This window comes from Orbicella faveolata, unplaced genomic scaffold (assembly GCF_042242905.1).
Source record: "Orbicella faveolata isolate gen_17 unplaced genomic scaffold, um_ofav_v1 contig_47, whole genome shotgun sequence".
Taxonomy (NCBI): domain Eukaryota; kingdom Metazoa; phylum Cnidaria; class Anthozoa; order Scleractinia; family Merulinidae; genus Orbicella; species Orbicella faveolata.
Genome location: NW_028301577.1, coordinates 11769171 through 11781468, shown reverse-complemented (window position 1 = coordinate 11781468; position 12298 = coordinate 11769171). Strand labels below are relative to the sequence as shown.

Here is a 12298-nt window from a genome sequence, read left to right as displayed (position 1 = left end):
TACGTTCTCACGCGGGCTGAATGGGAGGGATGCCAGCGATTGTTCAAAGAAAAGGGCATGCCCACCCTCGCAGACTGGCTGCGTTACTACAACAATCTCGATGTGGCGCCCGGCCTTGAGGCTCTGGAAAAGATGAGAAGCTTCTACACCGAGAAGGGAATCGACATTCTGAAAGACGCTGTGAGTATCCCAGGCGTGAGTTTGCGTTATTTGCTCCGCGGGGTGGTCGAGCGCGGCGCAGATCTTTACAGCCCGAGCAAAGAAGCGTATGAGATGCTGAAAGAAGCTGTTGCCGGGGGGCCGAGCCTGGTTTTCACAAGGTACCACTCAGCTGGTGTCACGTGGATAAGGTCTCATCGAATATCAGAACCGCGTCTTTGCAAAAAAATCGTTGGTTATGACGCCAACGCCCTCTATCTTTCGACCATGCTCAAAGAAATGCCTTGCGGGAAAGAAAGGGTCGTGCACTATGACGACGAGTTCCAAGCGGAGGCGGCTCCTGTACTAACGCACAGGCTCAAAGAAGGAAATTGGTTCGGATTTGCCGAAGTCGACATCGAGATTCCAGAGCGCTTGCGGCCAAAGTTTGAGGAGATGTGTCCTTTCTTTTACAACAGAAAGGTGCCTGCCGAAGCTGTGCCGAAACATGTGGCCGATTACTTGGCTAGAACTGGCAGAAAGCGCAGAGACGGAAAAAAACTTGTGGGAGCGCTGTCTGCGGAACGGATGCTGGTGTACGCCCCTCTGCTGCTGTGGTACGTGAACCACGGGGCGGTAGTCACCAAGGTTTACAGAACAATCGACTACCAACTGGCCAAGATCTTCCCCTGGTTCGTGGAGCAGGTGACGGAGGCGCGCCGGACAGGAGACGCGGAGAAAAGCAAGGCGCTGCTCGCTGAAGTGTTCAAACTGCTTGGAAACAGCGTTTACGGGAAACTGATCGAAGCGCTGGAGCGGCAAACGAACGTGATTTATACAAAGGACGAGAAGGTGGTCGACAGAGCGCTACGAAGCGCGTATTTCGAAGACCTCGACGAGATCGGGCAGGCCTAAGAGCTGGAAAGCCGTAAGCCCCGGATCACAATCAGACGGCCGTTTCAGATTGGAATTGCTGTCTACCAGCTGGCGAAGCTGCGGATGTTGGAATTCTACTACGACTTTCTCGACAAGTATGTTGACAGAAGAGATTTTGAGCTGATCCAGATGGACACGGACAGCAACTACATTGCAATCTCCGGCGAGCGGCTCGAAGACATTGTCCGGCCAGAGCTGAAGCAAGAATTAGAGGTGGAAAAAAATCAGTGGCTGACTTGGGACAAGTGGAGCGGCCGGACCCCAGGCCTCTTCAAACTTGAGTTCGAGGGCCGCCGGATGATCGCCCTTTGCTCGAAGTGCTATTTCGCCGACGCTGGAGAAGGGGGCGAAAAAAAGAAGTTCAGCACAAAGGGGATGTCGAAAACGCAGAACGAGCTGACATGGCAGCGGCTCGAGGAAGCGCTGGAAGGCAGTAAGGATATGGCGACCAACAGAGGTTTCAGGATGCGGGACGGGCACATGATTACTTACGAGCAGCAGAAGCTGGGGCTGAGCGCTTATTACGACAAGCGGTGGGTGCTGCCCGACGGGATTCACACCGAACCAATCGAATTTCACCTTTAGTTCACGTCAGCCGGAGGAAGAGTAGTGTTTGGAGGGACAACGAGCAGTTCTTCAACCACGAAGCCGCGCTTGGGGCCGTCGCGCAGATAGTAGAGAACGGGTTGATCCGGTTTGGTAAAAGATCTTTCAATGCTGTAAACTTTCAAAGACCAGATTGGGTCTGTGGCTCTTTTTACACCGCCTTCAAGTTCGCCGGGCTGGTAAGGATAACGAACCTGGACAAGAGACGGGAGTATTTTTTCGTTTTTCCCAACAGGCCTTGAATAAGATGTCGACGGCCTTGCATAAACAGATTTTTCCTTGATGGCAACGGCGGGTTTCTTGCCGATAAGGCTTGTGACCTCGTTGTTCAAAGCCGAAACAACTTCTGGAAGTCTTTTGACCCAGGCAGTGGACCGCTTGTCCTCAGGGAGTCGCATTTCCACGGCGTACTGGTGGCCAAACAAGCGCTCAGCCAGGGTGCGGTTGAAACGTTCAACAATTGCCTGGTCGCGGTGAATGTCAACCCGCCCGCGCCGGATATAGGTTTTGTGCTTGTCCATCTTTTTTGTGACAGCGCCCATGAATTCGCGCCCGGGGTCAATCTGCAGCATTTCAGGCCATTTCAGAGGCGAGCGCTTGTAAATCTTCTGAAAAGCCTGGGCGACCTCATCAGAATTGTTCGAAGTCAGGGGTTCGGCCTCTTTGTAGCGGATGGCCACGTCGACAACGGTCAGCGCGTATTTGAAAACTTTGTGGCCACGAGGGAGCTTGTCATGCGGCAGAAAAAGAAGGTCCGCCTGGTGGACCTTGTTGGGTGTGGGAACGTCGAATTTCGGCCGAGGAATTCGCTTTGGCGCGGGGAGGAGTATCTGCAGAGCGCTTGCCTGATCAGCCACTTTTTTGCGGTTTCTTCAGGTAACTTGGCGGCCTCGGCTAATTTTTTTATCCCCGCGATTCCTTTCCAGTAGCCCCCGGGGCCATAGTATATCTTTGCGAGTTTGGCGTCTATAACGTTACACTATAAGTAAGGTGTAAAAAGGTTTAAAGGAACCGGAAGGCTGCGTAGCCCAGAGCGAGAGCGCCGGCGCCTACGAACATGAGTTCACCCTTTTTCTGCTGCTCGCTTGGCTGATAGAAATCTGAGAACTTGGGCTCCTTGGGGGTATCATCTGTTTGTCAGGATGCGCCTGGTTGTAGAGTTTGAAGGCATAGTCGGTGTTGGTGAAGTTCTGCTTGGCCTGCTCCTTTATTTGCGCGTTGGTCGCAATCCAGTCGAGAAGTTTGGTACGCCTCGAGAGCTTTGTCATGGCGCTTTTTTTCTTCAAGTGCAGCTTTGTCGCCCCCGCCAAGCGCCCTCGTCGGATAATTGCCATCAATAAAAGCCGCGGCGTTCACCACAGCCCCGCCAACCATAATTGCGATACTCGCCACGGTGTTATATAGCAGTCTTTTTTTTAAATCATTAGTTTCAAACGCTGTCAGGAATGATTTTTTGGTCCTCGAGGTACTTTTTGAGCTCAATGCTGCCCGCCATGACGGCGGTGAACTTCACGTAATTCATCGGGCTGCTGCTGGGATCAGAAGGGAAATTCTCTTTCACAACCTTTTTTGCAGCCCAGCCGGTGCCCGCGGCTAATCCCCTGAGAGTTGCGGCGTCAATGACGGTCTTGACAAGCTTGTTGTCGGACATGGTGCGTTTGATATAAGTAAAGAACGAAAGTTTAAAACAAAATTAATCTGACTTCCCCGCGGCTTCTTCTTCTTCTTTTCTTCTTATTTCTTTTCTTATTATTTCTTCTTCTTTTTTTCTTCTTGCCTTTTCTTCGGCCGTTTCACACATCATTATCTTGAGAAGATGCAATACTCTTTCATAACCCTTTTTGTTGAAGTCGTACCATACAATCCCTATATATACCAAAAATTGCTGCTGAAGAGATGAGAATCTGCGGAACGTCAACTTTCGGCAGCGCGATATACATTACACTCAAAAGTTTAAATCATTTTTTAAAATCTTTTTGGCTGTGTCGCGCGAGCAGGTTCTGGCTCAACAAGTGCGGGCTCAGGCGCGGGCACCGGCATTTTTTTGTCGAATGCGGGCTTGGCCATTGCCTTGAGCTCTTCACGTTTGTAATAAATCCCGACAAGTGAAACGACGATGCCGGCAACAGCAAGCCATTGTGTGGTGCTGAGGCTGCTATTCTTTTCTCCGCTGCACTTTGGGCTTTCGCCTTCTGTAGTCGGGGCTGGCTCAGGGGCCGCTGTGGCGGCTTTCTCCTTGTTTTCCGCGAGATAAGCCTCAGCTGCTTTTTTCTGTTGCTCCCGGGGCAGCCGCGTTCTTTCAGCAACCATTTTTCCAGCGACCACACGCTTGGGATTTTTTACGCGAGTAGTTGTTGCTGTCGGAGTTGTCGCTTGCTGTGTGATATCGGCGGCAGGTGCTGCCTGGGTCTTGCCCTGCGCCGTGATGGCAGGTGCGCTCTCGGATTGTTCGGTGGACATTCTGAAACAAATTATATTCTAAGCAAACGAAAAAAGTTTAATTAGTAACATTTCGTCAGTACTCCTCAGCAGTTGTTGATGAATGCTGACCAGTTATTCTGCAGTTGCTGAGCCGGGTACTTCATCAATGCCCTCAAGCAGATATCCGTGTTCATCACGAGAAGGATGGCTCTGCTCCGACAACTGTGGACTAAAATCAATATGTTTTGTGGTGATGAACATCGCGTTGGCCGCAGTAAGAAACCGCCCGGTTTTCTAAACAAGGTTGCCGGCCAGATTGGAGAGCTCTTTGTTTAAGATGTAGTCGTTTCTCAGTTCTTTTTGGTAGGCGTCAGTGTCTTTGATGTTAACGGCCATTCCGACCACTTTGGTTACAAGAAAAATAAAGCTGTCGATCAGGCTTTCTGTTGTCTTTGAGCCCACGTACGTCTCGTAGCGTTTGGTGTATTTCTCGACCTCTTTGTCGCTCAGGCGCTTCACCTGCTCGTGTGTTAACAGCACTCCGATGGCCTCTGTGGCTTTGCCTGTGGACACCAGCATGGCCAGCTGCTCACGAAGAGCAGGAATGTCAGGTCCGGAAGATGTTGGAACAAGGCCACCTGCGGGACCACTCGACGGCTCGGGCTCGGTTTGAAGAAAAGTTCATAACTTCTGCTAACGCGACCTCTTCTCCAGCCATTGTGCAAGGTTATAGACAGCTTTCATTTTTTTATTCAAAACAACTTTACCCAGTACGGGTGGCGAAGCGAGAACACAAGATAAGAGAACTTTCGCTCTTTCAGCTTTGAAACCAGACCTTTGTACTCATCCTGAGAGAGTTCGCCAGCGTAATCATCGAAGACGGCTTTCGTTGTCCTGGCCGAGGGGGTGTAAAAGAGGACGATCGCCGCCACGTTCTCCCGGAAGGAAGATGTAATGCCGGTCATCTTCTGGGTCAGCGCCCAAACGCTGATGCCCATATGCCGGGCAGAAAAGGCGAGATTCACCAGCTCGCCTGTGCGCCCTTTCACATCTTTGGAGGCCGCGCAGTCGTCGAGAATTATTAGCGTGTTGGTGCCCTCGGAAAGCCATCTCATGAGCTTCAACCACTTTTCCACGTCGTGCTGATCGCAGACTATCACATCCATTCTTGGATCGTTTTCGCCAAGCCGGTGGTAGGTCTTGTTGTGCGTGAACGTCGGGCAGATGAGCACGATGTAGTCGAACTTGAAGCGGAAAGGGCCGTAGATCTGGTCCACCACGAACCTCGATTTGCCTGAATTGGTCGGCCCCACAATGAGAGCGTTGAAGGGTATCTTGCTTGGGTCCATGTTCATATTCAATTCTGTACAGATTCCAGCTGTCTGTCCATAATGTTGAACTGGGAGTCGGCGATGACGAATACACGGCAGTTCACATTGCCCGAGCCTTCGGCTTTCCTCTCGATTTCCAGCTGGACGCCGTCTGTACTGTTCACAAGGCGCTTACCACTTCCATGCATTTCTTGGTCCGCCATTGAGCGCATATCAATCAGAAGCCCGAAATTATCTCCGGTGTAAAACTTTGTCGCATCCATGTGCTCGGTTTTATTTTTTCCTTCACAAAGAAGCGTTGCGCCTCTTCCCACATGTCCTTGCCTTCGACGCCGCTGTTGTAAATCACGTTGGGCGAGCTGTTGATCGTGACGCTGACTTTCGTCAGATCCGGGATGACGTGTTTTTCTGAATCTCTGGCGCCATCACCATACGGCTTGATGAACAGTAGCAGGATGGCTTTCAGTGACCTTTTTTGGGCGTCGACTTTGATGTTTTTCATCGTGTCGGTGTCTTTTTTGAAGATAACCACTTGGGAACGCATGACGTGGTCATGGGCGAACTCTTTTCCGCTGGAGTAAACGCTATACGCCTCGTCTGCCAGAGTCTTGCTGCGGATCATTTCGTACTCGAGCTGGATTTTGGTCAGCTTGTATTTCAGCTGGGTTGTATCGGAGCCCTTGACCGCATGTTCAGCTTCAGCAAGGGTTACTTGGAATACGAGGTCGTTGTAAAGGGCCTGGGGGTAGAAAACGCCGTGATCAGTTAGGATCTGATGGTCTAGCCTGATCCGGTACTTGCTTCCGTACACGTCATTCAGCTTGTTTTCAGCGGCGACGCCCGAGGTTTTCTTGTCTCCCGCTCCTGAGCGGATCTTGCATAGATCCTCGCTCTGAATCCCTTCAAGGATCATGCCGTCTCGTTCTTCCTGCGAAAGGAAAAGGTCATCAAAGATTTTGTAGATGCCGTAGCCGACCGTGTCTTGCAGGGTAGTGCCTCCAAACCTCACGTGCAGCCTGTCCACGAGCGCCCGCGTGACGTTCTGGACAAGGAAGTTGTTGGCATGCCCTCCAGAAAGGTCGATATTAAAGACAAGCGTTAACGAGCCCGGCACTAGAACCTCGTTCACGTTCAGCTTGGGCACTGTAACATACAGCGTATCGCCGGGGTTGGCTTCAGTGCGGGAAAAGGTGATTCTCTTGACCGTGCGCTCGGCCTGCATGGCGCGTAATGCCTTTTTGTTGTACGTTGGGCGAAGGTTCTCTGGAACTGACATTGTATAATACGCCGGCGATTATTTTTTAATTTAAAAAATAACGGGCTTGAAATATATCGCTCTGTCGGAAGGCGGCGGCGAATTTGGTTACAAAGACCCGGACCTTGACAACCAGATTGACCACGACGATGGCGAACAAGAGGTTAACAGAACCCAACCTTTTCAGCCAGGCGCGGCATCCACTCCCTACCAACCTGGCGCCCCCTACCACTGGGGTGAACAAACGGAAATGCATACTATGCAGCACGAGCAGTCCGGCCTGCCTGACACTTCTTATTCCGAGACGTCATTTGGGGGAGTAGATATCCCTTTGCTTGAACCAGATCCAGATTCAATCGGTGATCTTCAAAAAGAAAGTTATTTGCGGCGAAAACTCAAAAAATCTGTACAGTGTGGGGCCCAGTTCTCGGCCACTTTTTGTTCAGCGGTTATTTTTCGCGCCACAAATGAATCTGAATAAAAAGCAATTGTTTCCAAAGTTAGCTTGATTCCTTGTCTTCCGTTCTGCCAAGTTTTGTTTCGTCCTGCCGAGTTTTTCTGTGAGCACGTCGAGGTGACGCGAAGGTAGGTGAATTTGGTTTCCCCGAAAACGTGTTTGTTTACGGCGACTCGAATTACATGGTTTAATTCAAGTTTATATTTTGTCCGTCTAGAAAGCTCAAATGAGCCAATTCTTGGCATAAAGAATGTAGAGTGATAAAGCTATCTGTTAAATATAAACTTTTCCTGGCGTGTTTAATTCTTTGACCTAAATTCACTCCTTAATATTTCCTTAGTACTTTTGCGTATTTGCCTATTCTCGGCCACCCTGCTCGCCTTCAACACTAAAAGCGCTCATAGTTTTGTGTGGAGTATTCGTGTCAAGTCAGTTGTAAAAATAAAGCTGTAATGTGATGGCATGCTGAAAACTATGAGCTCTGACTTAACCCCGTTTTAAATACCCAACTCTTTTTAGCCTCGCTTGACTCTGCTTGATTGCACCTAAGAGAAAAACTAGGTGTTGAAAAAAACTTCCTTTTCTAACATGAAACAGTGCTCTTTAAGGATAATTTGTGATCGAAATATCAAAACACAAGCCTTATAACTGATTTAACAACAAAAAATGGTAATAAAGCGTTCTTTATTCTGAGGAATCGCATGCACTCTTTTGTGGCCGAGAACTGGGCCCGCTGGCCGATAACTGGGCCCACGAACAAAGCCTCCATTTTCGTTATTGTTTGGGAGAAAACAGCGTTGAGCAGTCGATAGCTCTACATGTGTAAACTGAATGCTGAAGCTAGTTATCCGTGAAATTTTAAGTCCTTACGGCTATTCCAAGGTAAGAAATACAAGTTTACGTTTTTTGTGGCCGAGAACTGGGCCCCATACTGTAGATATGATAAAAGCCAAATTCCCAAAAGCAAACTTTGAAAAAATTCGGATTAGAAGAGGCACTGGAAAATATGAGGGAAAAATTGTTGCTGTGGGGTCTAGAACGGGTGAGTACAAGATTCTAAAAGATGATGAGTCAGAATTAATTCAAGAATTTTTAAAAAGCTTCAAAGATAAACTTGGGCCGAGGGCTGAAGAAATTATACCCGAAGACCGAGAAACAATCAGAGAACAGCGCCAAAGGCTGATAGAAGCTGAAAACCAACTACAACAGGCGGAAACACTCTCTTCGCAAAGAGAAGAAGAAAAGAAAGAAGTTGAAGATCTGAGACGTAAAATCGAGCAAACTGATGCTAAGATCGATGCCATTCAGGACGAACATGGTTCGAATTATGAAAGTGAAACAGAGCTGCGAAGGCTGAAACAACTGAAAAAGAACTATCAAACCGATCTTGAAAAAAAGAAAAAAGAATTGGATTCGCTTACAAAACAAGCAAAAAACAGAGAAAAAGAACAAGCCAAGGTTGACAGACTCAGGGCCAGGATCGCAGCAAAAGAAAGCGAAACAAACGCAATGGAAGAAAGGCTCAACCAAACAAAACCGTTGGACGACCTGAAAGAGCAGGAAAGCGAGCTGCAGCGCCAAAACGAGGAAGACCAGGCAATCATGCAAGATGAGAATGCCTCGCCTTCCGACAAAGAAGATGCAAAAGAGAGCGTGGCAGAAAGAAACAAGGAGCTCGCGCATTTGCAAACTCAGATCGCGGAAAGGGAAAGGAGGCGGCCTCTCTTGGAAAGGGTCAAAGATATCTTCAAAAAATATGGCGTGACATTGACCGCTATTCTTATCGCCGCCGGGACCACAATCGGAGCTGTCATCGGGGCCCTCACCAGAGGTTTGAAAGCCACCGGCAAAGCTTTGGGAAATGGCCTCAAAGATATTGGCGCGAAACTTGGTTCTCTGCGGCCCGGGCTGATTGGCTCGATTGTGAGCTTCCTTTTCAAAGCCGCCGGCCAAGTCGTCGGGTTTCTGGCCGAGTACACATGGCTGCTCATTCTTGCCGCGGTGGCCTTTCTGTTCGAAAAATATTTTAAGAAGCAGCGTTAACTTTACCGCCAAGCCATGAACAGCAAAGCCGATAATCCTACTACACCGACAATTACCGCCGTTTTGTTAATTTCGTGTTGCGACGTTTTATCTGGAGCCGTGGGCTCTATTTTCTGCTCCGTTGGCTGTGCTCGTTGAGTTTCGGACGAAGCTGGTTTCCTTGATTCGGCTGTTGCGGCTTTGTGTATTGGGTTGGACGGATGGCTGTTGGGAGGGTTAATTTTTGACCCCAAGTTTCATCCCGGAGACCGCCTGCTTCAGCTTGTTGTTGTAACCGATTGTGCTTTCGGTGTTGATTATCATTTGCGCGGGCATGAGCCAGGCCATGGGGGCTACAGCGAGATTGAGCCTCACCTTCGCTTGATCCACCGCGAGCTGGTACCTTTGTACCCTCTTGGCCGGATCGGGCTATCTGATCGCGTCTTCCATCAGCACCAGGAACTCGCTTTGGGCTTCTTTCGTCCTGCCACCAGAACCGAGAATGCTGCTGCGGATGTTGACTTGTGCACCCAGAACGCAGTAAACGAAAGCCTCAATTGACTGGTTTATTCTTGCCAGGCCTGCCTGGGTCAAGCCATTCGCAGTGTTTGGTGCAAACCAGTCGAACTGCCGATCTCCAAAAAGATCAGGCCATATAAACTCAATAAGGTTCCCCTTGATCAGTTTTCCACCATCGTCGCTAAGCTTGTTCCACCCAGGATACTTATAATCTGTTTTTGTTGGCGATTCCCCCCAAGGCTTAACATACAACACCCCCAAACCACTATTTGTACTCGAACTAAACCTAAAGTCGCTTGAGGGGTCTATGCCGAACTCGCCGCATATCCTTTTGTACGAAGCAACGTCATAATGATTATTCATTTGGTTGAAAGTCGGCTCTTCGGGCAAAGCGCTTATGCTCTGAATATCTCCTAGCTGGAACAAAATGCGCCTGACCGTGAAATACACGTGGAAGATATAAAAAGCTCTTATCTGCGGTGGGAGATTCATCCCGCTGTCAAAGATTTCGCGAGAAACTCCGCAACCTTGTGTCGCGCAGAAAACAGCGAAGTTGAGCTGTTGCGGCCAATATTTCATGTCTGGCCCTCCTAACCAGTGTTTTGCTTCGGTTCCAGAAGTGTGCCTGAGTTTGGTTTTTTGGAATATTTCTCTGAATTTCGTTGTGAAATACTGGTCAGGCGTGACGTAGGTTTTGATTTCGGCGTCGAATATTTTCTGTCTGAGCCGAAGACGCTTTGTAACGAGCCTTCGCTTTCTTTGAAAAACACCTCTGCGGTTGCGTTGTTTTTCTCGTCGATGTTTTCTTGCGAAATGAACCGGCTTTTGTCCGCTTTTGGAAAGTGGTTTAAAAAATTTGTCCACGCCTTTTTCTTAGCGGCATCCGCTTTTTTCAAAAACTTGGGATCACCAAACCCGGGATCTTGACCGATATTGTCCCACCAATTCGGCATTGTATTTGAACATAATTATTGTTTGTTAAATATAAAATGGCTGTTCTCACTGTTGTCGCGCAACAGAACGGAGACACTATCTATTTTGAAGAGCCGATACCGAGAGTACATTTCATAAAACTCATTTCTTGCAGTTTATACAACAGCTGGGACACTTTGAAAAGGGAAGGTTCGGCCACCTTGGGGGATAAAGACAAAGATAAAGCTGTATCAGTCGGTAAAATAAAGCCTGGGCATTATAGTTTAGAAAGATTGGCAAAAGAAATTAACGATCTGCTCGAAAAATATCAATATAAAGAGTTGCGAGCAGCAATAAACCAACCTCTTGGCCAGCTTGTAATCAGAAATTTTGGGTCTGGGGCAAAACCTGTTGAATTTGATCGCGATTTAGCCAATATACTTGGTATTGGGCGAAAGTTTTTGCCTTATAGCTTTGTATTCGGAAAAAGGCTTGGATCTCCAACGACATATTTCATTCATTGCGATTTGATCGACACAGAACGGAATCTGTTCAATGGCAAAAGGTCAGATGTCTTAGCCCTGTTTGATGTGAAAGGGAAGCCTTATGAAAAGGTGAGCTACCAGGGTTCTCCGCAACAGGTTTTGCGAGACTGCTCTACAGACGAGTTCATAAATAGCATCACCATTAGCGTCAAAGATGAAAATGGCGAACTCTTTGATTTCAAGGGCCTGCCGCTTCTTTTTGAATTAGAGTTAAATTAATTTTCTATATATATACAATGTCTTCGGCAAATCTGTTACCTCCAAGCGCGCCACCTGCCGAGAATGAAAGAAGACTATATCCAAGCCTTCCCGAAACGACAAATGCCGAGAATTTCCGGCTAACTGAGATAAGTAAAATTGAAAAAGAAATATCTGCTGAGGTTGAGCATTACAGGCTTGTGCTGAAAAAATATAAAAAAGCCCGGAAAGCGCTTCACTATTCCGTGGTTGGCCTTGGCGCTGTCACGGCAGCTCTGTCTTCTGGGGCTGTTGCAACATCACTCACTGGTGTTGGAATTGTTATCGGCGCGCCTGTAGCCGGGATAGCAGCTTTATCTGGCGCAGTTTCCACTGGCCTGTCCGTTGTCAACAAGAAGCTTGAACGCAAAGTTAATAAGGCTAGCACTCGAGAATCCATTCTCTGGCTATTGCAAAACGTGACTCGATAAACTGCTCTGTCTCACAAGCTCTGAATGAGAATCGGGTTTCTGACACGGAGTTTCAACTGATCACACGTGAAATGCAGAAATATCGCCAACTTAAAGAGACTTTACGCTCAAACTTTGCGCAAATACAAACAAATCCAATCCAGCCAGATATTGAAAAAATAAGAAACCAGGTTCGGGACCAGGTTCGGGAAGAATATAGAAAAAAACTTGCGGATTAAACCACAAATTTGAACTAAATTTTGAGCGAAAAAACACAAAACTATCTCTTTGTCTTATTAAAAACAGATGATTGTGATATTTGTCATGTCACAAAAATAGCCTTGAACTTTCGGTAAGGTTACTCGCTAGACGCAGTCAAGTGCGAAATAGGGAAAATCCTTGATCAGCTGTTTTTTTTTAATCGATCTAGTGAAATCTCTTTGTTCTACCGCGTTTCGTGCCCAAGTTTTCCTCGAAAAAAGGCGAAAAGTGTTATTTTTATTGACCAG

General features: G+C 48.0%; 3 protein-coding genes, 1 long non-coding RNA gene and 1 pseudogene across 4 annotated transcripts in view; 2 read left to right on the top strand and 3 right to left on the bottom strand.

Moving 5' to 3' along the window:
* LOC110039609 (uncharacterized) overlaps positions 1-12298 on the bottom strand; it is a 71060-nt gene that overhangs the window by 39196 nt on the left and 19566 nt on the right. The gene's annotated exons all lie outside the window — the stretch shown is intronic.
* Positions 1049-1689, top strand: LOC149097172 (uncharacterized). Its single transcript, XM_089280612.1, has one exon. The coding sequence runs from the start codon at positions 1138-1140 to the stop codon at positions 1657-1659; it is 522 nt and encodes a 173-aa protein (XP_089136738.1). The 5' UTR covers positions 1049-1137; the 3' UTR covers positions 1660-1689.
* On the bottom strand, positions 2679-4431 carry LOC149097171 (uncharacterized). The gene has a single exon (XM_089280551.1). The coding sequence runs from the start codon at positions 4138-4140 to the stop codon at positions 3646-3648; it is 495 nt and encodes a 164-aa protein (XP_089136677.1). The 5' UTR covers positions 4141-4431; the 3' UTR covers positions 2679-3645.
* LOC149097170 (uncharacterized) lies at positions 5210-6728 on the bottom strand (annotated as a pseudogene).
* LOC149097169 (uncharacterized) lies at positions 6905-9187 on the top strand. The gene is made up of 3 exons (XM_089280569.1): positions 6905-7093; positions 7273-7276; positions 8082-9187. Exons 1-3 carry the CDS (start codon positions 6938-6940, stop codon positions 9185-9187), a joined length of 1266 nt encoding a protein of 421 aa, XP_089136695.1. The 5' UTR covers positions 6905-6937.